The 27,215-nt window shown below is 32.8% G+C and overlaps 1 protein-coding gene across 1 annotated transcript in view; it reads left to right on the top strand.

The window, feature by feature from the left end:
• The window catches only part of Sirt7 (sirtuin 7), a 75,593-nt gene that overhangs the window by 30,220 nt on the left and 18,158 nt on the right, over positions 1-27,215 (top strand). Inside the window, exons 6-8 of the mRNA XM_035377270.2 lie at positions 16,976-17,212; positions 24,804-24,924; positions 26,091-26,157. Coding sequence (XP_035233161.1) covers positions 16,976-17,212; positions 24,804-24,924; positions 26,091-26,157 — 425 coding nt within the window. The remainder of the gene's footprint in view (positions 1-16,975; positions 17,213-24,803; positions 24,925-26,090; positions 26,158-27,215) is intronic.

Below are 27,215 nucleotides of genomic sequence, written 5' to 3'. Positions count from 1 at the left end.
ATCTTACACATTCCTTCCTTTCAAAAGAAAAAGGTGAAGCGATAGAGAAGCCTTTTTTAGAGAAAAAGCATTAGAGTAGCAAAAATATGAGAAATATATTTTTGATACATACAAAGTATAATATTAGATTTCAAACAATAAAATTATAATACGTAAAAATTTTGACTTCAATAATGTTTGGGTCTCGTCCCAAATAACACACACTAAATAAATTCGCTGGTTCGATTCTTTATTAATTCTCATAATTAATTACAATTAACTCATAGCTGTGACTAGCTCTCTTACACCGTCGATGGCGATTCTCAAACTCGTCTGATCATCACATTACAGATGCGCATGCGTGGATTACATTACAGATGCGCAGGCGCGAACATGCCGCCCCGCGTTGCAATGCTTAGCATTCAACTATTGTAATTAAGATATAGCATAAAAATTAAACAAGTATATCATAAACAATTTTGAATAAGTACTATTACATAAAAATCATTTTTATAATTAGACATTTACCATATACATTAGCGTACAACTCAAAGCAATACAATATAACATTTCAGTTACATAATGACATTTTATGTGAAACACATTCAATACTGTACAATAACTATAAGGACAATACTCATTTTTGTATTGGTAAGACACATAATTTGGTAATTGGTCGTTTGAAAGTTCCAGTTTTAGTTTTTACATTACACACGCGAACCTTTCCATCTTTACCATAAAATACTTCTATTATACGACCAACCGCCCAATTACAACAAGGCAAATTATCTTTAATTAAGACCATGTCTCCAACTTGTATATTGTTTTTAGAACTTTGCCATTTAGATCGATTTTGTAAATGACTTAAATAATTGAAGTTCCATTTTTTCCAGATAATTTGTATTAATCTTGTGATCTGTTGCCACAATTTTAACCTGTTAATGTTAACTTCCGTGATATCTGGCTCAGGGATCGAATTAATTGCTCTACCAATTAAAAAATGCCCAGGTGTTAGAACCTCTAAATCATCAGTGTCCGAAGACAAGGGTGTCAATGGTCGGGAATTTAAAATTCCTTCAATCTGAATCATAATTGTTAAAAATTGTTCAAATTTCAATTTTGCATTACCTACGACACGTTTGAAATGGTACTTAAAAGATTTAACTCCAGCCTCCCAAAGGCCTCCAAAATTAGGTGCTCTGGGAGGGAGAAATTTCCATTCGATATTCTCAGAACTCAGATAACCAGCTAAACGCTCATCTTGTTCGTTCACTAGTTTGTTTAACCTCTTTAATTCTGCATTTGCACCTACAAAATTTGTAGCGTTATCACTAAATAGTGTTAAACTTTTACCTCTCCGTGCAAAGAAACGTTTCAAGGTAGCTATTAATGCTTCAGATGTTAGATCTGTTATCAGCTCTAAATGAATGGCCTTAGTAACCATACAAATGAATATACACACATAAACTTTTTGATATGTACCTTTTCTCTGTTTTTTGTACTTAATTAAGAATGGGCCACAGAGGTAACTCCAGTACAATTGAATGTAAGATTAGCTGTGATTCTTTCCTTGGGTAAATCACCCATGATTTGCTGAGCTACATTGGGATTAGCTTTAAAACATATTATACAATTTTTTACAATTTTTCTACAAACATTTCTATCACTTACAATCCAAAATTTTTGTCTTATATGATATAACAAAGATTGAGAACCCACATGCAAATATTTTAAATGATAGTAATTAACTATTAACTCTGTTAATTTATGTTTAGAAGGCAGAATAATAGGAAATTTTTTCTCATAAGTTAAATTGCTATTTTTTAATCTACCTCCAACTCTCAACAGTCCATTACTGTCAATGAAAGGGTTAAGACTTTTTATAGAACTATTTCTTGGAACAATATCTGATTTTTTAAGATCATTTATCTCATTTATAAAATACTCACCCTGTACTAATTTTATTAAAGTTTCTTCAGCTACTCTCAATTCTCCCACTTGTAAATTACCTACCTCCTTTTGTTCTTGCTTACAATTCTTGTAAAACCTAAAACAAAAACTTATAATACGAATTAATTTTAAATACTTATTACTGCAATTCAATAAATCATTAACAAAATTATTCACATTCAGATTTAAACATGTAGATAGTTCAGAATCAGCAAAGTTTTTAAGTTCATTACTGTCTTTTTCAGTAATTGCTTCAGGTATAACTCTTATAGGGTACTCATCCTTCATTAAGAAGTCAGGCCCGTTCCACCACAGTTGACTTAGTTGCAGTTTTTTGGCAGACATACCTCTAGATATGAGATCTGATGGGTTTTCTTCAGAAGCGATATGATGCCACTGTGCTATTTCAGTCAGATCCTGTATCTTTGAAATCCGGTTTGCAACAAATGTCTTGAGCAGGTGTGGCTCTTTGTTGATCCATGACAGCACAATCATAGAATCGGTCCAAAAGTGAATAGCAGTAAGCTCCAATTTTAATGATGATTTCACTCGCTGCATCAGTTTAGCTAATAGCACTCAAAGCTCAAATCTTGGGATTGTAGTCTTCTTTAGGGGGGAGACACGCGATTTACTGCACACCAACCTCATTGATGTATGGTTTGTTGCTGATGTTGCTTTACAGTAGATAACTGCTCCATAGGCGGCCTCTGAGGCATCACAGAAACCATGTAATTCAATCTTGATTCTATCCGGTAATAAAATACATCTAGGGACTTCAATGTTGTTAATTAGCTGCAAGGTAGTGGAGAATTCTTTCCATTCTTTAGCCTCCTTTTCTGGCAAAACATCATTCCAGCTCAATTTTAACAGCCATAATTTCTGCATAAATATTTTTGCTACAATTATAACTGGAGAAATGATACCCAACGGGTCAAAGATGCGAGATATGACGGATAACACTTGCCGTTTCGTAACCTTTACGTCGTCTTCGATTTTAACGTTGAAGCTCAAACAATCTCCTTTTGACTTCCATAAAATACCTAATGCTTTAGATTCTTCTGATTTACCAAAGGGATATGTTTTGTCGTTTGTTTGACACAGTTCAGTAGCATTACTACACCACTTATGGAGTAACATACCTCCACTCTTCAAAATGCCTATTAACTGATTTTGAAGTTCTAACGCAGAACTTAGCGACTCAGCTCCAGATAGAATATCGTCCATGTACATGTCTTCTCTCAGTACAGGTGCTGCTAAAGGAAATTTATCTCCTTCATCCTTTGACAGCTGTACAAGTGTTCTCATTGCTAAAAATGGTGCACTCACAGTTCCATAGGTTACAGTAGTTAGCTCAAAGTTTTTAACTGGCTTATCAATGCCTTCTTTCCATAAAATCCTTTGCAACTTCCACTGATCTGGATGGATAGAAATAGCTCGATACATCTTTTGTATATCAGCAGTGAAAGCAAAAATATATTTCCTGAATCTCAGCATAATTGAGAATAAATCATCTTGTATCACACCTCCATTATACTGTATAAAATTTAGAGAGTTTCCTTTGCTTGTCAAAGAAGAAGCGTTAAATACTACCCTCAAGGGAGTCGACTTACTTTTCTCTTCTCCCCTATATACTCCAATATGAGGAATGTAATATGAACCTCGTTCCTCCTCGCTTTCACTCACCTCAACCATATGTCCTAACTGTTGATATTCTTTTAAAAAATCTGAATATAATTTTAAATATTCGAGATTCTTTACTAAGCGTTTCCATAAGGAATTTAATTTACTCGTTGCAATTTGTTTAGAACTTCCTAAAGTGTCCGAATCCTCCTTTAATGGCATTTTAACAACGTACCTACCGGTTTTATCTCGTGTATAATTTTCTACGAAATGTTTCTCACAAATTAAAAATTCTTTGTTTTTGGGTTTATCAGTTTCAGTATTTTCTAATTCCCAAAATTTTCTAAGATTTTTATCTAAGTTGTCTTCTTCCTTTATAAACCCACAATGAACCATGTTTTCAGTCTCTGTTGGAATACTTCCAGACACGATAAAACCAAAAACTGTATCTCGAAAAATAAGATCAGGATTATTCATTCGAATTTGACTCGGTTTCAAAAGTTCATAAAAAACTCCCGCTCCCAACAACATATCTACCCTTTCTGGAACATTAAATCCTTCATCTGCTAATTTTAAATTAGGAAGATCTTGCACTGAAATTTTAATTTTGTGCGAAGGTGTTAAATCAGCAGTTATTTTTGGAATTACTAAAAAGTCCAAATTCTTTATAAAAGTTCCTTCTTTATTGCATATCGAAGCATTAATTTTATGCTTTATTGTTAAAGTAGCATCATTTATTCCCGAAACGGAAATGTTTGTTTTTTCTTTCTCTAACTGCAAATGCTCAATAAAATTCCGTGTCAAAAAGTTCAACATACTGCCCCAGTCCAGCAGACACTTCACTCTGTGTTTTTTCCCCTCGTTATCAATTAGAAAACATACGACTGTTGAAAGCAGAAGTGTACTCTGTTTATTCGAATAATTGCTAATAAATGCCTTTTGAACGAACTCCTGCGCATTAACATTCAAGCTCGATGAGTCATCTCGTTTGGGAATGTTGCAGTCAGATACATTTGTTTTGTTTTTATTTTGTTCCGATGAAGAACATTCTTTCTCCTTTACGATATTATTTGCTTTCGGAAAGTGAATAGTTTTGTGGTGCCGTTTTTGACAAAAACAAGAATATTTCGATGGGCAATTTGATACTGAATGCATATGTAGACAGTTAAAACATAATTTATTAGATTTCACAACCTGTACTCTTTCTTGTACCGGTAATTTTAAATACGATGGGCATTTTGCCAATCCGTGATTCTCGTGGCATAAAATACAGTTCTCTGTTTTAACATCTGATAAAAACACTTTAGCTACACTTTTTGAGCTATTATACTTACGATTAACATGAGAATTCTCAGTAAGAGGTTTTCCTCGTGACGTGAAATATAAATCTATTTCTTTACCTAACTCACTAGGTGAAAACTATGAATCACCTTGCCTCACAGCAATGTGAGAAGCTGTTCCCGCATCTAAAGATTGGTATAACCTATCTGAAACTATTAGTTGTTTGAGGGTCTCAAAGTCAGTTACCTTCCTTAATTTTAAATAATAATCCCAAGTAGTTACTAAGCGAGAAGCAAACTGCACATGAGTCTCATGTGGTTGTTTAACAGTTTTTCTAAAGTTTTCTAAACACGAATATGGTGTTCGCTGAAACTCCTTCAGAACTACTTCTTTTACTTTTTCATAATTCGCGATATCCTTATCATGTAAATAGGTTATTATATTCGAAGCTTTATCTCCTAACAGATTTAACAGAATTTCTGCTTTATAGTCCTCCGAAACATTTTTTGTAATAAACGCTCGTTCTAATGACGAAAAGAAAAATCCCCAACTCTCAGCCCGTATAGGAATTTTTACAGTTAAGGTTCTGATACTTTTTATTAATTGATCTAGTGACTCTGATTTTGTTTCGGTTTCGCTTACACCATCAAGTTTAGTTTCTGCTCTAAGCTTAGCCAACTCTAACTCATTCTTTGATCTCTCAAGTTTTATTTTTTCTAACTCGACAAGTTTTTGCTCTTTTTGCTCTTCCTGTTTTCTATTTTCGATAATAGAGTTTGCTATCTCTTTTACTAAATCTTGTTTAGTTTTGAAAATTTCACTATTCTCAATAATATCAGTCAAATCTGCTATAGTCATTTTTTCGTCAACATTTAGATTTATTTCTAAGGCAATAAGCCTTAAATCTTCTTTTTTAGCACCCTTAAATAACATTGTTATTTATAACAGAACAAGCACAGAAAGTACAGAATTAACAAGAGAGGAATCACTTACCTCTGCAGTGATTCACTTTTGATGAATATCCGTATCCAAAATCAGCGATATTCGTTGAAAAGAACAAGCTTGGAATACTGGCAAACACAAACACTCCTGTGTTCTCAAAAACGAAACACTACTTATTCACGCTCCGGTCGACTACGACCAGATATGTTTGGGTCTCGTTTTCACATTTATAAGTAATACTTACATCATGTGGAATTGCATTGTTGAAATTATGCTTTTTACTTTTACTACTTTTGTTACAATTTTGACATTTTACACAAACTAGAAGATACCACATTCTCCTAGTACACACATCCAGCTAGTTCGGCAAATCCACTTTAAACAGACTCATGTATTAAATTTTCATGAGTGGTTAGTGAACTGTGCTACAACATTCCATTATATTAAAAAAAAATTGCACTCCATCATATGAAAAAATAGAAATTCTGTATAATAAATAAAGTGGGAGCCTTCAAAGTTTATATTACATGAAGAGGGTAAAAGGAACAATTATGCAGAGGTAAAACAAGCCTCCGGTTCTGAACCAATACTCCCTCATACTTCATATTTAACATACAGTTATTGATAATTATAACATTCATTTACCATAATGCCAAACGAATTTTAATACTTTGTACTCATAATTAATTCTGATATATATTTTAATATGATTATTCAATTTTCTTAAGTCTTTGGTATCTGTATATTAATTTTAGCAATATTTAGCAGTCTCCCATTTAATAATTATTTCATTTTTATTTCATTATATTATTTCATTCTCAAAATAATTATAAAATTCTTAAAATTCAAATTTTTAAACAACAATCTTAATTACGAAATAATTTCAAAATTCTTATCTTGTCAACAAAATAAATCCAAAATTTTTAACATTAATTCAGAAATTTTTGACAAAACTTATAATTACTAATAACAATAAAATTTAAAAATCTTCCCTGAATAAAATCTTTTAATACTTATCCATTTTGATTTTATATTTTCGTAACACAGTGCCACTTTTTTTTTTTTTTTTTTTTTTTTTTTTTTTTTGTAGTCATTGAATTAAAATAATTTTGTAAGAAATCACCACACTTTCAGATTTCAAAAGTATAGCCAATTATTGAGTAAGTTATTTATAATTATATTATTATTGAGTTATTATAGTTATTTATATTATTGAGTTATTTATAATGATGCAGTTGGAGAAAAACTCAAAACACATTTTCAGAATATCGCCACTTAATTTTCTGGATGGAAACAACTTGAATAAATTTAACCGAAGAAATTGATCACATTTCAATACCACTTTTGATGACACCGTAAATCATTTCAGTACTTGTTGACACACTATAGTTCCATGTTACAGTGACCTTGGCCTGATTGGGAATCCAAATAAACAGTTTACTTTTTTATTTTATCCATTCGTTAAAGGATGTGAGATTAGTTGACATAAATGTTCCATTGAGGTTAGTAGCTCATAATCCAATCCTGTACAACTAATTGAAATAATAAGAGCACAAGGAGAAGCGGGAGCACTGTCGATGTGTAGTTTTGCTAAATTGAAGATGAAGTATTCTAATTGGGTCGTAAGCTAATGTATTGACTTCGTAAATAAAACTTGGCAATCGAGGTAATTGGACTGAAATCTTCATAGGACTTTAAAAATTATTATTGAACTCAAAATTTTTACGTATTATAATTTTATTGTTCAAAATCTAATATTATATTTTGTATGTTTCAAAATTATATTTCTCATATTTTTGTTACTCTGATGCTTTTTCTCTCAAAAAGGCTTCTCTATCGCTTCGCCTTTTTCTTTTGAAAGGGGGGGAATGTGTAAGATAAAAAATACGAAAGCAAACTTCTAAATTTAGGTCACTATAACCTCTTTTATTTTCTATTTCATTTGGGAACTTCGTGTATACGAGCCAGTTTCCCTTAGAAAGTCCTCCACGAAGGCATCCCTCCCCTTAGGCAGATAGCCCTAGTGTGCTTTGCCATAATTAAATACACCAACACCATTTGGGAACTTCATCTATCTGTCCTAAAAATAGCACTGTAAGTCTAAACTGCATCATTTAAATTAATCATGCCATCTTAAGTACCCTCCCTTCTTTCTATGGATTAATGTGTCACGTTTTGCTTGTGCTCTCCTCTTGGCTAGACGTCTTTCTGCAATTATGTGTTTGCTGCTACTTTTGCTTCTGTGGGAATAATATCAAAATTGAAAATGTTCTTTAATGAAAATGAGTAGAGTTCCATGTGAATTGTGGCCGCAAGTGAATTAAAATAAATAAAAGGAATTTAATCTGGCTCAATTGCTTATTCTTCAACCTGGATGGACGCTCTAAGCTTTCTAAGAAATACTAGTTGCATAGATATGCAACTAGTATTTCTACGCATCTATGTCTCAGTGTTCTTATTTCAGTCCCGCTAAAAGTGTTCTGTCATTACATTCTTCAGCCAGTTCTAAATATGAAGAAATCTACATGGGTTTGTTATTCTGTGTTCACAGTGAATCATGGGAAAAGTCCTGTTTCACCGAAAATTTTAATGCAAGTTTGTGCCCCATTCATAATCAAATCTTTCATGTCTTGTCATCCAACCACAGTTTCATTACGTATGTATATATATTAAAGATCTTACTTTTACAGGATTCTAAATATTCCATTTTTTCCTTGTCTAAATTAAACAATTTTTCCACTTGAAGTCAGACTTTGATGTTTTTTCCCTTTCTTGTTAACAAGATTATAAGGTGTTTCTCCTGCCTTCTTAGCATACCTTCATGGTGTAGTGGTCAGTGTGTATTCAAGAGCTCCATGATTAGAGTGCCGGCAAGGGCATTGCTCAATTTTCATGTCTCCTGCTTTGTAATAACCTAATGTCTCTACAGTGGTACCTGAAATAAAAAAGCTGGAAGGTAATGGATGATGATTCTCTACCACCAGGGTTTGATGATGGAGTCCCCTAATCCCTAATCACCAAGGGGGAGTATTAAGGTATTTCTCCCGCCTTCTTAGCTTGCCTTCATGGTATAGGGGTCAGCACACTTTATGCATATTTGAGAGGTCTGTGGTTGAAGTTCTTCCAAGGTCATTGCTCATTTCTCATGTCTCCTATTTCAAAAAATCCTAATGTCTCTGCAATATTACCTATTGTAGCTTTAGATATCGAAAAAACCATGGCTTTCACATCATATTTTAATGAATAGATAAGAATAATTTTCTTTAGAAAGAGCACAAACATAGCCTTCCATGAGAATGCTATTTTATATAAAAACAAAACTGTCAAGTAGCAGACTATGATTTATACTTTAAAAAAAAATAGTTTCAATTAAAAAAAAAAAAAAATCCAAGCTCTCTCTCTCTCTTTTTTTTTTTAAAGCAGAGCAAAATTGTCGAAAACATGTACGAATAGCCTCTGTATCTGAGTGAAAATGTTTTATTTTGTAATTATATTTTAGATTTCATTTTGTGTTTTATGTTTGTGAAATGATAACTTTACTTTTAATGTTAAATTCAAGGAGTATGTGCTAGATTATATTAAAATATATTTTAAATATTAGGCTGCACATTTAAATTTGCCTTGTTAATTAATTTAGAATGGCAATTTAAGAAGAAAGATGTTGCGTGGATGCAAGTTCGTAATCGATTGATTATACAAGTCCAATAACGGTAGACGTCTTGGATGTTGCTTCGTTGGTGGATGATCATCAGTATCGATTTTATGATATATCAAACTGGTTCGACCCATTCCAGAAGATGAATGGGAACAGTTCTTGAATGACACGTTTGGCAGCATTCCTCCCTTCATCGCTTAATTTTGCATTCTGCAATAACTTCGATGTATTGCTCTCTGAAGACACGAATTCTGGGAGGTTACTGTTTCATTTAAACTGGTCACTGAAGTACATGCGGCAACCTTCACCGGATAGCAGACCTCGATAGTCGACGAGCGCTGAGGCTACTAGTGCTCCTTTCGGGCTGTTACAGTTCTTGGGATATTCTATGATGCCGTAATGGAAATTTTTATTTTCGGCTATATATCTAGGAAGTAGAAATTATGTTCTTGCTAGTATTGTGATATTGTCTTGAGCTGTGATTTTGTGGACAGGTTTAACTCCATCATTAATTTCGAATTGAGCTCTGTCCTCAGAGAAAGAATGCTTTTGTTTTTTAAAGCCCAAGGAGGAAATGTATTTCCTTAAAAAGTCCAATCTGAGTATGCAAGGAACTGTAATATCTGCCCTGTATGCAGTGTGATGGTAGGCAGCACTTCCAAACGTGATGTTAACGTTTACTTTTCCATTGATGTCCATCTTCTTGCCGGACACAGTCTAGAGTGTAACGCAAGGTGGCATCCAGATAAGTTTACTTTCCAGTTGCTGAGCCAAATCTGTCTGATTATGATAACATTGGCTTCTGTATCGATAGTCATATTGCTGGGAACTCCATTGATATGGTCCATGATAAAGAGTCCAATGAGTTTATTCATTGCAGAAATCTGAAGTGCTTTAAAATGGGCCTTCTCCTTATCTGGCAACCTCCACCCTGTGAGAAGGCTGCTAATTAGTTTCCCTCCTTCTTGCTAAGAGCAGTCTTAAATCCGTGCTCTGGAGTGTTCTGCAGTATCTTAGTATGTGGTCTTCAACACTGCAGTTCCAGCACTTTAGGCTTGATTTCTTGTCACTAATATTCTGTCTCAAGGCATTCAGTTGTCTGGTTATACCGTCTAGACTAGCAGCCATTTGATCCTCTGACTTTTGTACTTCAGCAACTCTGATTAGGTGGCGATCTCTACGAGTTGCTTACTGGGCTGCCTCAAGTTCCATGGTGTACACTACAGTGCTTTTTAAGTCCTTGACATCCACCATTCCTAGAGCTTTCTGTATTTTAGGATCCTGGATGCTGTCGATGAAGTATTGCAGAGACAAGATTTTCCTTGTTTCTGTCGGACACTCCGAAAAGGTGAGAGGGGACAGCCCTTCAGCATCTGTGGCGAGCTCCTGGAGTGTTTCCATGGGCTTCTGTTGAAGGGATTTTAATTGAAGCCTACTGTAGTCTTTTAAAAATTTTGCCAAAGCACAGCTCCAATACGCCGGTTAGAGTTTTGAAGTCTAATCTATGGTTTTCTGGAAGAGTTTGAAGAATATCTGCAGTGTCTGCTCTCATAGAAGTGGTGAGATGAGGAATCCCATCCATTTGCTTCCGTCACTATAGAAACTTTTTGTCTTATACACTTGCCATGTCTTCCCATCATATGTGGATAGCTTCGGACAAGTAAACATGAGTAAAAATTTAAAACCCTCAGAATTGCTTCTTGCTGTCGCTATGCAGTTCTTTAAAGTGTCAACTTCTTTGGTGGCAGCAGCAGAAACCCTGTCATCAATTTGCTATTGAACGGCAGAAACTCTTCCTTCGATTTGTTGCTCCACAGCAGAAACTGTATCCCCTATTTGTTCTTTTATGGAAGAAACTCTTTCTTCAATGTGTCTAACTTTATTTTCAACAGCATCAATTCTGCCATCCATAACCTCAAATTTGTTTTCTGTTTTACAGGTAATCTCTCTATTCATTTCTTCTTGACCTGCTTTCATTTCTACTTGACCAGCTTCCATCTTTACTGGAACTGCTTCATCTTTCTTTAACCTCTTTAACAGATTCTTGGCCAGCTTGCATCACCTCTTTAAATGCAGCAAAGGCTGCAATCAGTTGTCTAACTGCTCCTCCATTGCTCTTGTTATTGGCATTCAGTCCCACTTCTGACACCAAATGTGTTGCATATGTAGGGGTTTGTAATAGATTGAATGCACAAGTCCAGTAAAAAGTTAATAAAATTTATTCTTATTGTAAGAAATGTAACAGAACGCTGGATTTTTCCTCAAAGATATTTGTACAGTATTACACAATATAATCAGTTGCTATATTTTAAACTACTAAAACGTTAAATAGAATACCATTCACAGTGCAGAGAAAGCTAATATGATCAACAATAATTACAGCAGTTAAGTAAGCAACTGAGCTGAGATGTTTCTTTCTGGCTTTTTATAGCTTTCATTGGTCACGAGAGTTCTAGTAATTTCCTTTGCTTCTCGAGATTTCTGGAAAGCAAAAGAGTAGAATTATGGTTACATCTAACACAGTAGTCAATTATATTTATTCAATTTAAATATAAATTACGAGACATCTATTTAAATGTACAAATTCCTGTATTTTTATTTTTCTGGTGTAGTAGCTTTCTCTTAAAATATGTCTTGCGCTGCATTACATGGGGGGGGGAGAAGTATTAATTATAATTCTACTAACATTAGTTACTAAATATAAATTTGGTGACAATATCTTTCATTTGAAGCAATGAGAAACTATTTAAAAGCAAACTGCTATACTGAAAAGTAAACATCAGCTTTACCTTAGGTCATGGTGTTTAACTATTTAATTTTAATCTCATTTGGCATAGTTTCTGAAGTATTCAGCTTAAATGAGATTGAATAATGGTTGTATAGTTGAAGATGTTAGATATGGAACTACAAAAGGTGAGCTATTAAAGTAGACCTAGACCCACTGATTAAAACTCAATGTTAAATTATAAATTTTGTTCTGTATTGGCAGACATGATTATTTGTGCACAGAAATTCGTAAGTAAACATGCTTCATTGGGAAATAAAGGTGGATTAGGATTTTCCTCACTAAGTAAGGATAAGGATTCCCCCTCCCAAATCTCTAAGAGTTTATCTGATCGAAGAAATTTCTATGTTGATTATGTTTGCTCATCCTTTTTAAAGCCTGAAGTTTCTGTTCTATTTCAAGAATTATTTCCTTCTATTTTTTGCTTTATGATTTTATTTCAAAGCAGAAAAAAAAAAGAATTATAGCACAGTTAAGAACAGGAATAACAGGGGAATTAACTGATGTATGTAGATGGTTAATAGAGTGGAAAGCCCGAAATTCAGAATCATCCCAAAATTCAGCAATTTTCAAATTCTAGACCATCAGTTTAAATCTAGTAAGAGGATATGTGTGTATAAATTATAAAATAAGAAATATGAAATAGTTGTTACCACGGCCATTAAGACAGTAAAGGAATCATGATTTAAAAAAAAAAAAAAAGAAGAAGAAGAAGAAGGAAGAAAAGAAGAACTGGATATCATTTTGCCTGTTTTATTAAATATGTCTTTCAATGGATGTTCTCTAAGTTTAATTTTTTTGTGATAATATTTTCTCCTTAATTTTATTGGTAGACATAATTTCTTGTTCATTTAAACAGTTCCATTGTTAAGTGCTTATATGCCATGCTGAGAATTCCCACTAAACTGCTATTCAAAATCTTTTAATCCTCAGTAACCTTTTTGTCACTTTCTTCACTATTGATAGCAATATTCTTGGAATTTAAAACCTACTGTCTGCTAGTTGATTGATAATTAGCCCATTGTTATCATAATGGAAAAATTTCTGTTATACCATCTTCATTTATCATTTTTCCATATTTTTTTACAAAGCTCATCAATTAGAAAATTTTGCTTTTTGTGCTTGTGTTATCAGGAAACCTTCAAATTTGCAGATGTCATCATCACTGTGAAATATGATAGTTCATTAAATTATGCTGAGCATTTAAAAAAGTATCTCCTAATATATCTTCCCATGACCATGCAGTGCTAATATGCAGTGCAGATTTTACGTTAAAATATTTCAAAATTCTTCAGTGCTGTTGCCACATTTTTCAGAATATTTAGCAGATTTTTTTAAAACATTCTGCTTTCTAGCTGCATTTCAGTGTGCAGTACTTCAATATCCATTGGCTGAATTATGGATGTACAATTTGGTGACAGAGTAAGTTGAAGATGTTATCTTTTGTTAAAACGTAAGTGAATTATGAACTCAACAGTTACCTATGACCAGGACATTTTTGCATTATCTGGTAAAACTCTGATTTCAAATGTTGCTGAACCTTGGGTATGAAATGATTTTCACACCAATCATTCATTAATGTTTTTGTCATCCATACTCTTTCATTGGAATGATAGAGGGCAGAAAAAATCATTACTCTTTTAGATATACAAGACCATGTATTTTTTCCAATTATGAATAATTCACATTTGTGTGTTCCTGCAACATTTGCACTACCAAAATTGTTAGTTTCCCTTTGGAATCTTTGACAATAGTTGGGGCCTATTCTGCAGACGTTGTAAGATATTTTGGAGCACATAATATTTAGAAAAGACCAGTTTTGACAGCGTTATAAATTTTATCTGGAGATAACTTTTCGCTGTTACTTCAGTTTGATTAATTTATCTGCGAATTGCTGCTTCAGTATCAGCCGAAGCATTTCTGCCTGAAATTTTTGACTGTCTTATACTATGGCCATTTTTTAATTTGGTTAGCAGCCTGTTGAATATGTACTCTCAGTTTCTAAGTCCATTTCATAATGAAATATTTTGGCCTGAGCCATTAGCATTCAACTCGTCAGTTGCATGCCCTCACTTCAACATTGTCTCACTCGTTTAGTCATCGCTTTTTCATGATCATATATTTTAGTATAATGAATGACCCACTGTTCATTATCAGTAGAGTATCAGATTCATAAAAATTTCCTTTTTCTATTTTTCTAGTGCCATACCTCTTGAATAATTTTGAGACAAATATGCCTTTATACATTTTTTGCAGCAATTCCACCATTTGCTTGATTGATGAAAGATGCTTTTGCTTGACGGATCTTTCAGCAGCTCCATTTTAGGAACTCTATAATTTTGTTAAGGTAACTGTAATAATAGCCTAGAAAAAATAGCCAACTTAATCAAATCGTAAAATAAAGAAAGAATGCAATTTGATCTATTAACTGAACTTAAATATAATTCATTCCTCCTTCCCTGCTGGTATACCAATAAAAGAAAACCAGTATGAGCAACATCATCTTCAAACAAATATGTCATGTGGTTTCCTTTATTGTTTGCCCCTCAATTACTCAAGAGCTGAAAGTGCAGTCATGGCTTATGTCAGTACAGTGTCAATTAATGTATAGTCATTGACCACAGTGTGATTCTCTAACCAGTAAGTGTCTGAAAGTGATATGTAGGAATCTCAGTCGAGTGAAAAGTTGCTTTTATGGCACAGTTGCTTTTTCTTTAGTATTATATTTTCTTTTCCTAGATTTAAAAAAAAAAAAAAAAAAAAATTTAATTGCTGGAGGTCTAACTATTTAATATGTGGATTTCGGACTCTATTGACTTTGTTGCACTTAAATTGCTTTTCAAAGGTGATTACCTCATAGAAGTATTGACTTAATGATGTGCACAGTGCATTAATAATAACTATTTATAATATGAATACTTTTTATGATGATGACTGTTCCTTTATTCGTTTTAGAACATTCAAATTTACTAGATTGTTTATATAAATGTGTCTTTTATCAAAACCTTTTTCACCCTTTGGTGGATAACCTCTGAAAATGTAGCATTGTCGGATATGTAAAGCTATTTTATATTTGGACCAATACAGCAATTTTATGTTGGTCCAGACTTTTCATTTACAGAAGATCTAAAATTTACTGAAAATTTCTCTAACCATCATAATGGTCTTAAAGTAAGTTAAATCTGAAAAAAAAAAAAAAAAAAAAAAAACTGTTTACTTTCCATTTAAAATTTATAATTATATTTCATTATTATATCATATGAAAGAAAAACATTAATATGTTTTGTAGTGGTTTGATTTTTTTTCGAAATAAATGGTTCTCAATCTTTATATCTACCTCCATTCCCCTGTTCATTAGTACTATCATCATATCAAGTGAAGCATTCCAAATAACAATTAGAACTTAAAATTGGTTTAGTATTCTGTAAAGGTACATATAAAGTTAATTCTTATTATATTTCATAATTATATATTATATATAACTTTATTAAATTTTAAATTATTGTAATATTTAATAAATATAACTTAACCCCTTCGAGCCGGGTAGCGAAAACGTGCGCTTGTCGCGGAGGCCGGCAGTGTCTTCCGCGAGCGTCTCTCCAGGGCCGGGGGCTTTTTTGCTACTAAGCCTAAATCCATGAAATTTCCGAAGTATCAACGCATTCTTTAGTAATGCTCTATAGAGTATTTAAACGGCTTATGCTTTATAGATATTTATATATATATATACTTTAATTACCTTATTTCTTGTTTAAATGCATATTTTACACATTTTATTTTAATTACTCACCATTTTATGACTTTTAACATTATACATCTGGAAACTAAATATATTACTTAAAATTCTCTTTTCGTATGAAAAATTTTAAAACAGGGATCTACACACAGTCCTACGTTACATTCCTTGAACTAAAAAATAACTCATTTGCCGTTTTGGAGGATTTTTCTGGGAATGTGAACAAACGAAGCATCGTCGTCTCATTTTCTTATCAGTCTCTTCTGAACAAAGTTTTGGAAAATGTCTTTCAGTTAATCTTTCAGAATCAATATCTGAAATATTTTGCATCATTTCTGCTATTTCATGCTCTGTTAAACATTTTCGACGCTTCGACATTGAAACGGTAAAAACAGAAAGAATTCACGTCTAACAAGATCTAATTATTTTCTAAAAACTGAACTGTAAACCGAAATACTCAACGCTTTAGCGCATATAAAACTTCTACTTACAATAAAAAACTACCACGTGCGAATAAAGTGCGATTTAAAGAGACGTCATAAATCACGCCATTCGGAAACATTTAGTTCCCCGTTTGTTTAGATAATCAAAAACACGTGTATGTGAGTCATGCTTCTCTCATTTCGAGTAGAAGGTCTAATGTACATGTATCTGAAACCATATGGACATACAGTGCCATCTTGTGGCAGAAATTATAGTTTGAAAAACGTTCCAAGGTACTGGCACAAATACGTGACAGTCGGTAGTAAATGCAACAATGCTCTGGCACGCCTGCGTGTTGGCCGGTAGATAAGTGTGTTCGTTGCTGGCACATATACGTGACAGTCAGCGCGAAGGGGTTAATAAAGTACCTATTTATTTTTAGTGCCCTTGTGTAATATCTAAATTTAACATTTAACAAAATTTTAAATTATGAAGAGTAGTTATTTTTCTAAAATTAAAATATTCCTAATCTAAGATTTTTATAATAATTTAATAGTGTCATATTTATTATAGCTTGAAAGAAATTTTGTGTCTTTTATTTCAGGTCTGTCCAAAATGTAAACCATTAAAGCAGTATATACGTCTTTTTGATGTCACAGAACGAACTGGTTTGCATCGACATAAAACTGGTCGTTTTTGTAAAAAATGTGGAACAGAATTACATGATACCATTGTTCATTTTGGTGAAAAAGGGACTTTGTCATGGCCAATGAATTGGAAAGGAGCTGTCAAAGCAGTATCAAAAGCTGATTTGATTCTGTGTCTTGGAACAAGTTTAAGGGTATGTATTATTGAGGAAATATGATTGCAAAAAGGTACTTAACCTTTTCTGGGAGGTTGGGATGTGGCTCAAAGAAGTTAAAAACAAAATAGAAAAATTTTAGACGATTCAAAATGAAGAAGAGATGAGATTGAAATTAACATGAGTCATGTTGCAATAGAGACTGTCCTTTCAGTATTTCATACATCTGAACTGCAATTCTGAGTACAACATCCCTGTGGAAACTAATGAAAGATGACGAACGTGATGAAGCTATCCATTTTCAGCACAAGCTGACAAAGCAGAAGGTTCATCTGCAAAAACACCTGCAGTTTTCGCAGATACCTCCCTTCTGTGTTTAAACGTGGTAAAACCTGTCACATTGTTATTCTGTTCCTTGCTGACTGAATAGTTGAAAACATGACTGCCATACATAAAAAATTACTCTTTATGAACAGGAAAAAATGTGTCTTCTCCCCCAGTCAAAGTGTATTTTAATTTTTTTAATTATCAAGTTTTCAGTTGCGTTTAATGTAGTTATTATAAAAAAGAAACATGCTGGATGAGAGTACTGGATATTAGGATCTCCATAATTTTAATACATGCTTTGTTATTACACTTTTCACAAAAAAAAAAACTTTATAGCATAATAATTTAAATAAATCAGAAATGAACTAATTTATTAAAATTAGTTTATTCAGTTTTCACAAAGAATTTATAAAAAAGCTTTGCCAAACATTTTACTTGTTGCTTTTTATTTCAGATTTGTGTATTCAGCATTATGATTGTTATGAAAGGTATCCTAAACTGCTTCCAGCAAAGTGCATTTTATCAAGTACTGCAGGAGCAAAAATTTTGTTAATTTTATGTTATTTATAATGCTGTAAAAAATGAAAATTGGCAGATTTATATAAAATATTCAATATGAATATTTTATATAAATGTCAATATGTTATTTTTTCCCCTCTTGCATGTAAGATTAAATAAGCTATTTTCCGGGAATCAAATTTTAATTCTCTATTGTATGCTTATATGCAGCATCAGATTAAGTGTAGATCTATAGGAATGAGTAACTATGCAACTAGTAGGATAAGTTTAATGGGGCAGTTGTACCAAAAAAGTTTATTTCACTTAAGTATTCTTTTGGTGCACATTTTTACTGGATTAATTTCTTTAATATATTTATTCAACAGCTATAGTAAAGAACAACAGCTATAGTAAAGCTATAGTAAAGTAACCAAACTGACTTTTAGTAGACTTGCACTAATCACCTCAGAGCTGCTCCATCCCTCCTTTTTTAATCCATGATTTAAAAAAAAATGCACCCTTTCTTTGACTAAAGAAACTGGACAGTAAGAAATAAAGTTTCTAAATTAAATACATGATTAAACTTGGAATAAAAGTAAGCTGAATCAGAAGGGTATTAAATTTCCTAAAAATGCCAATAGTAAGGATTTTGCTTTTCCATAAATGGATTATGATAAATGTCCATTGATTTCTAGCATTTTTATTACTTTAGAAATTTCTAATGGCAGAACAGTAGTACCTTGTATCCATGGGTAATTCATTTCAAGACATATTGCAGATAACAGTGAAAGCTATGTAAAATAGAATGTCTATGAAATAAAATCATAAATTCATTGAATTTAATTGATAAAAATATACTGTATTATACATATAATAATGCAAAATTTATTCCTAAAATTTTTTTCAGTGATGAATAAGATATTATGACTTCACATAAGTTTAGAAGCACTGGTAACACCACATCTCTTAGACTTTAAAACTATCATAACATGTATAAAAAATTTCTGAGCTTGAAAGCTGCAATAGAATGTCACTATGAGAACAAGAAAACTATTAAAAAGGGCTCGGAGAAATTTAGTGGGAAAATCTATGTGTGGAGAAAGGGGAGGAGCCAAATGTTTTGACCACTGATAACATGGGTCTCCTGCTACCATTTTTTTTTATAACATTCATGGAAGAAAAACCCAGTTTTAAGGAAAGAGCTGCAAGAGAACATATGTATTCTCAAGATGGTCTCCCATCTAGTTGTGTCTGTTGGGAAAGTGTATGCACATGCATATAGTTGTGTGCGAATGTAGTGCTTAGGTTGTTACAGTGGCTGCGTTTAGCCTTAGGCTATTTATCACTTAGCATATGTTTTGAAACTTCAAAGGACTTTTACCTCCATGGAGGGAGGAAGAAGAAAACATTTAGAACAAAATAAGGGTATGATAAACACAACATGGTTGAAAACACTGTATGTTTATTAGAACATCAGTGCTAACAGCAACACCAAGATGCTGTTGTTGAAATGATAATGTCTGCAAGAATTTTAAAAAAGTATCATACCTTGATAATTACTTAATGAAGATTTATAGAATAGATTATTATTCTATGCAAAGAAAGTAAAAGGAAAACTTATTGAAGAAAAGGGGATAAATGAGAGGGATGTATTCTGAGGAAATAAAGAATTGTTTTGTAAAAGCACGTGAAAATATTTAGTGTCATATTCACCAGCAAAATTTCTTTCAGGGTAATTTTTATGCTCTTGATTAAAAAAATGTTAAATAAATATCATGGTTATATAAAACCCCTACAGTAAAATTTTACCTTAGTTTAATCCCTACACTAGTTTTGCTGTTACATTTCACACATATACAGTTAGATTAATAAAACTACTAGAAGTTAACAAAAAGTCCTAACAAAAATATATTTGCTTATTATATATTTTTAAAAAAATGCTGTTAATTCTGTAATGCTGAATTTTCTTTGTTTCCATCTAAAAATGAGCGCAGATTACAGGCATTGATCTATTAAGCAGTCATAATGATTATTAGAATTCTACTTTAACTCAACTGTGAAACTTATATCATCTTATTGCAGAGCATACAAAATCAGAGTAAACAGCAAACTAATCTTTTTGAGACAAAGAGCTGTATAGATGCTAAAAATAGTCATCAAAATGTTTAAAATATGCCATTGTGGTATTGTAATAAATCCCATACAACTAGAGCAGCATCTAAGTTTTCAAATAAAATATTAGAACTTTTCTTCTGTTTCTGTTGGATTTCATCCTAGCAATATCACAAGTGCGTGTATACCTTGAGTAAGAAAAATAAATTTACTGATGTAAACAGTAAGAAAATAAAGCTTCTAATTTTTAATGAACTGGTGCTACTTTTCATGGCAGTATACTGTAAACTTAATGCAAAGCATCTTGCTCATAATTACTGTAGTTATTTGTATAACTTTTTAAAATTGCTTGAAGTTCATTGTTCTGAACTGTTGCTGTATTTGAAACAAGAAAACTTATCATTTTCTAAATGTACTCTGGCCCTGTTCTCTGAAAGAGGCCTATGTAAATTTTTCATGAATGCAGGTGCCAGAGCCAAGTGGTCCAATCCTCTGTGATACAATATAAACAGCAGTAAATATAATGTTACTATAAAATGGACTATTCAAGGCTGTTACCCTCCCCCCAATTTGCAATTGTAACTTGTATTGCCATTGTTGTACAGCACTTATTTTCTGCACCTCAAAAGTGTTGTTCAAGTTAGTTTTCGTTCATACGCTTTACGTGACATTAAATGAAAATATAGTGGGTGAAAAAGAGAAAACAAATTAAGCAACTCGAGTTTTTTCCGCAGCTGTTGTTCCCATGTTGTTGTTCTAGCATTTCTTATGATAAAGACATGGTTAAAATCTGAATAAAAAATTGGAGTTAATGGAGAAAAAAAATAAAATTTGCAAAAAAGAGCAATTAATTGCCAACTTTGGCACTGTAACGCAAATTAATTACTGTAGCAACTGTATGATGTTGCTAAGTTTTAAGAACATCTATAAGATGCAGGTACCAAATGATGAAGACGATGCTGTTAGTTTTTTTACTAGAGTATAATATATTGTCGAATACTCATTAGTGTTCCAGTTTGCACATTCTGAAATTTATATGCAAAATATTGAATGGTATAGGGTTTTCAAAGCGGCAGAAACTTAGGGGTTCAGCGAGACACCATTTGAAATCAGGCTTAGTGGAGTTCATGTGGCAGCATAAGGTTATAATAGTTGAGAGTAGGAAACCCATCAGAATTATTTTAGAAGCTACTTCCAAACATTTTTCACCCAAAATAAAGAAAAATTAGTTGTATCAAAGCACTGCCAAAGATAGCCAATCCTTCTCAGTTAACATGTAAATACCAAAAATTATAACCTCAGTTTGAAGAGTAATTTGACAATCACTGCCTGTAATATATTTGTATGTTCTAAACACCTTTGCACTCTGGGGTGCAAAGATGAGCTGGGTGAAGAAGAACAAGTAATGAAAAGACGCATTAATTGAGGAGTTAACAAAATGTAAGAAAAATTAACATATATTATTACCTTCGGTCTCAGAGCAGTGTGCAATTTGTTCAGATAAATTAGCTATAGAAATGGGAACAATCTGTCTGCCCTAATGTCATCTCTCTTGTGGATACTTGTGGTTATATAGCAAGTTTCAAATATATGCAGTTCAGTGATAGTATCTTGACGTGTAACAAAATATATGAACCAATTCATTTTCAGTATTCTGGATTAGTTGTAGGTTTGTTCCATCATTTGCCAAACGCACTTGATCAAGCAAGATCTGATAAAGTTAGTATAATAGAGGGAAACCTAAAAGAACCATGGCTTGTATGATTATAAATTAAAAAATAGCTTGTGTATATTATGAGGAGAATAGTTACAAAACTGATGGAAGCATTCCAACAGTAGACTAATAAGCCGTAGGGGTACTATAAAAGAAAGCACCAAGGAAAACTATCTGCCTATCATAGGAAGATTTCTCCAATCATTGCAGATATGTGCCATTCTGCAATAAAATCAGAGACATGTTGCATATCCCAGCAAAGGCAGACTTCATGCATTGACAAGCTTGTCAGTTGATACCTAATCTGACCAATGCCACTTGATGCTATTCACATACGGGAGTGGAAAACATTTCATAATATCAGCAATGCTTATTTGTAATTGGTAAGCAAAAAAGAAGCATACAGTACAGAACAGTTTGTTAATAGACATATCCCTACCTATAGATGATGTATAACAATGTGATATATTCCTAATTCAGAAGTCAAACAACAAAAATCAGTGTTATATTTACAAAATTTTCACAGGACTAGTTTCGACGATGGTTTTACCGAACCACCATCCTCAGCTGCAAAACCACAAAAGAACAAGATAGGAAATAATGATTAGAGAAGATAAGAAAGCTTTTACAAGAATAAGCAAGTGGTGCCATCTGTTGGGGAAACCAGAACTAAAACACAATTTCTTTAAAGGCCGAAGGCAAATTTGGATTGGAATTAGGATCGTTAACTAGAACAGAAAGATTTTTATGAATGTGAAATGCCTCTAGAAAATCCAGTTCTCCAATGGAAGATGTTTTTTGAATAATTTTGGCTGCAGAAAAATTGAAAGTGTGATTTTCAGACCAACAATGTTGAGCAACAGAAGACTTCTGTGTTTCCTTTTTTCTAACATATGCCTCATGTTCCTTTACACAAAATTTTAAGGCTCTCTTAGTTTGACCAATGTAAATTGAACCACACTGGCAAGGAATCCTATAAATACCCCAGGAATTCATATACGGAATGGGGTCCTTGAGTATGGAACTCGAAATTTTATTGATGGGAGAATAAACAACCCGAAAGTTAAATTTCTGCTAAATATGTGCAACTTTATAACTAATTGATGGGAAGAAGGGAATGAAAACAGAATTTTTATAATCTCCTAAAACAAGAGTGTGCCTTTTAGTGTGTTGAGATGAGAGTTTTTTAACTGCTTGATTAATAATGTTGGGTGAAAAGCCCCTGTCAATAGCTATTGCTTTTAAATAATTTAGTTCTTCATCAAGGGCTAGTTTGGAGGAGCAAACTTGAAGAGCACGTTTTGATGAAGAACTAAATTATTTAAAAGCAATAGCTATTGACAGGGGCTTTTCACCCAACATTATTAATCAAGCAGTTAAAAAATTCTCATCTCAACACACTAAAAGGCACACTCTTGTTTTAGAAGATTATAAAAATTCTGTTTTCATTCCCTTCTTTCCATCAATTAGCTATAAAGTTGCACATATTTTACAGAAATTTAACTTTCGGGTTGTTTATTCTCCCATCAGTAAAATTCCGAGTTCCATACTCAAGGACCCCATTCCGCATATGAATTCTTGGTGTATTTATAGGATTCCTTGCCAGTGTGGTTTGATTTACATTGGCCAAACTAGGAGAGCCTTAAAATTTCGCGTCAAGGAACATGAGGCATATGTTAGAAAAAAGGAAACACAGAAGTCTTCTGTTGCTCAACATTGTTGGTCCGAAAATCACTCTTTCAATTTTTCTGCTGCCAAAATTATTCAAAAAACATCTTCCATTGGAGAACTGGATTTTCTAGAGGCATTTCACATTCATAAAAATCTTTCTGTTTTAGTTAACGATCCAAATTTGCCTTTGGCCTTTAAAGAAATTATGTTTTAGTTCTGGTTTCCCCGACAGATGGCGCCACTTGCTTATTCTTGTCCAAGCTTTCTTATCTTATCTAATCATTATTTCCTATCTTGTTCTTTTGCAGTTTTGCAGCTGAGGATGGTGGTTTAGTAAAACCATCGAAACTAGTCCTGTGAAAATTTTGTAAATATAACGCTGATTTTTGTTGTTTGACTTCTGAATTAGTATTTATTCGCCGTGTTATTGTGTCTTAATGATATATCTGTTTATAAATTTTTAACAAATCTTTTGTTTTGATGTTCTATAGCTCCTAGGCTTCTAATAAGCATATATCATTGAAATTTACATTGAATTAAATATTTGCACAAATATTTATGGACTGCTATGTTTTGGGTGGTTTGAAAATTATTATGTGGACTATTACGTGTTGGCTGCAAAGAGTCTCCTCCGTACTAAGAGTACATTAATTTCTCAAACTTGTATATCTGCTCACATATCTGATGTCTGATATCAAATCATTAAATGTGGTCTGTAGCAGTTCACTCACATTCATTCTGCTGTTGTAATTACCCTCAGATTTGAGCTTCACTTTGGGTATACTTTTTCAAATCCTGTTTGCAAGCTTTATGGTTGACCTTTATTTGTAGCCTTAATTTTTAAATCTTTTGTATGTTTAAAGTCTTGGAATATTTGTATGCAGAATTTATTTAGTTTTGAAATGTCCCTCCTTTTTAATTTAATTTTTATTTTTTTTATTATTTGGCAAAAAGTGTGTTTAATTTTTTTTTTTAAATTCTAAGCGATCTTTTATGAAATCTGTCATTTTGTTTTACTTTTATTGCTGTCTTATAGTGCTTTTTGATACGCAGAACTTGGTTAATCAAAATTCATTTGTTGATATAGTTTTATAGTTGTTATAACAAATTTTGTCTGTTATTCTAATTGAAACATTTTGCAGTTTTTACTGTCAAGTTGTATACTGAAAATCATTAATAAAAAATAACAGCATTAACAAAGTACTATCAAAAAATTATTTTATATTGAATAAACTAATATATATTAATTTGAGGTGCTGTACTGCAAACATTATGTTTAAATTCATTTGATATGTTTTTAAAACACAGGTGTTACGAAGATACCATGGTCTTTGGATGACTCATAAACCTCATATCAAGCGGCCTAAGTTGTATATAGTAAATCTACAGTGGACATCTAAAGACACTCAGGCAACTTTAAAAATACATGGTAAATTGTTATGTGTACAAATTTTATATTTTTGGTGCAGTTTCATTTAAATTCCAGAGCTTTATGGTTTTCATTTATCCATAATATTTTAACTACCTTATTTTAAAAATGAGTAACACAAATAGTATACGCTAAATCAGTTTAATTTTTTTAAGTTTTAGAGAAACACTTAAAAGTTTTTTTTTTTATTATTATTTTATTTTATTTATTTATTTATTTTTTTAATAATAATTATGGTTTAAAAATAATATCATTAAGATGGCCTCCGTTCTGGTCAATGCATTGAGATAGTAGAGTTTTGAAGTTTCTTTCCACTCTTACCAGCATATCAACAGGTATATTGTTGATAGCAGCTTGAATATTGTTCTTCAGTTGAGCCAGGATCTTTGGACGTTAGAGATTTCAGATAGCTCCACAAAAAGAAATCACATGGGGCTATATCAGGCGAGCGTACTGACAGTCACCTTGCAAGTAGATAAGGCTTCTAAAGAAAATGTTCTCCATGGTCAAATGATGCCTATTCCGGACAATGCACACAGTCACACATTCTGTATGGAGGGGCTGCTCATGAAATTCTTGGGGATTCATGCCACTCCATTATTGCATGTTTTGCTTAATGCATGCTGCAACCGGAAAGATGAAAATGACCCTCATCCCTAAAGAACACAAGGGCATCATGAGGCATATTTTCAAGAACAGCTTTGCTGCATGCATTTTTTTTTTTTTTTTTCGTGAAAGAAAATCGCGTGGATTAAGTTTTTGCACCGCTGCTAATTTACATGGATGGAAATGTAGTACATTGAAAGGTACGACTCCACGGTGAACGCATGCTCCTATCTCGTCCACTGCATGATCGGTACTAAACCTACGTGACATAAAACGTTAGACATCTCTCTTTTCATTGAGTGCCACCCCACCCTTCTCGGAATAAATGTCGCTAGAAGGCGCACATTTCAAATAAGGAAGTTCCCCTGTCGCACCCTGTATTACTCATAAAGAATATTTGCGAAATTTATTTGTGTGGTCATAAAATTTTAAGATTTATGAAATGTTACATATGCTTTGTTATAGTTTTTGTTTCCAAATATTATTTTAACACAGTACACTTTATTGAAAATTTCCAAATTAACAAGAGAGTTGTCTAGTAATGTATGTTAACATTTTAGGTAAATGTGATGAAGTTATGAAGCAAGTGACAACATACCTTGGAGTAAATGTACCAAAATATGAAAAGTGAGTAAAAATTTTATTTTACATTGTTTCTGCATACCGATGGTGAAAAAAATTGCTAATGAACGATAATATTTTGTGTTTTTATTTATTTAAAAATATATATCAGTGATCCTTCAAATAGGAGGCAGAATCTAGGATATTTTTCTTGTAGTAATACACAGAACTTTGGACTCATCAGTTTTGTCCAAACTCTGTAAATAAATTGTATGTGAAACGAGAACTTGCATTACAAGGAATTAGTGTTTTTCTCTATGCTTACTCCCATGATGTGACTTCAGCTAGCAGCAGAAGATCCAGAGTTTGAATCTGTGTGAGGGCATAATTAATTTTTCACATTTCTTACCTTTAAAAACTGTAAATGCTTTTATTTTATGGCCTGACAAAAATGTGGATGATCTTTTGTCAACACTTGGAGCTGCCCGGCCAGTATACTGGTTAATGACGCTAACTGGCATATCGATGGGCCCAGGTTTGAATCCCGGACAAGGCATGGCTGTTTAGCTGAAAATCCTCCTGAGAAGTTGTGGTAAGGGAAGAGGGCTGGGAAACTCTCGGGCTGCCTGTGAGATATTCTCTCTCAAATTAGGAGCGGAATTGCACAGCGAGTGCAGTGGGTCTGTATCTGTTCGACCAAATGATAAAATTATGGTGTCCTACCCATTTCTACTTGTCGCCATTTAGAAGCTTAATAGTTAATACAGAAACTTAGCGAAGCCCAGTTATACCTAAGATAACTATCAAAATACATATATGCTGATCTTGCTTCAAACTGTATCTGTCATCAATTTGGCCATTTGGATCTCATTCTTCTCTCATCAGTCATCCTTTAAGCGCATGAAAATATAAGCAGTTATTGCTTTTTCCTGAATGTGCTGTTCTGGTGCGACTGGTAGCATGCCTGTCTAGCATCCTAATAAGAATAAGGGTAATTTTTCATTTTTCTTGAATTCAAAAATTCTAAATCTCTTTATAAGGTCTCTAAAAAATAAACAAGAAAACTGAATCCTTATTAAAATTCATATTATTTAAATGCATTTTCTTATTTAATTTACCAGTGG

Source organism: Stegodyphus dumicola, chromosome 3 (assembly GCF_044657685.1).
Source record: "Stegodyphus dumicola isolate Sdum_Otavi_A_Nest chromosome 3, ASM4465768v1".
NCBI classification, from domain to species: Eukaryota; Metazoa; Arthropoda; class Arachnida; order Araneae; family Eresidae; genus Stegodyphus; species Stegodyphus dumicola.
This window is presented reverse-complemented; position numbering and strand designations above follow the sequence as displayed.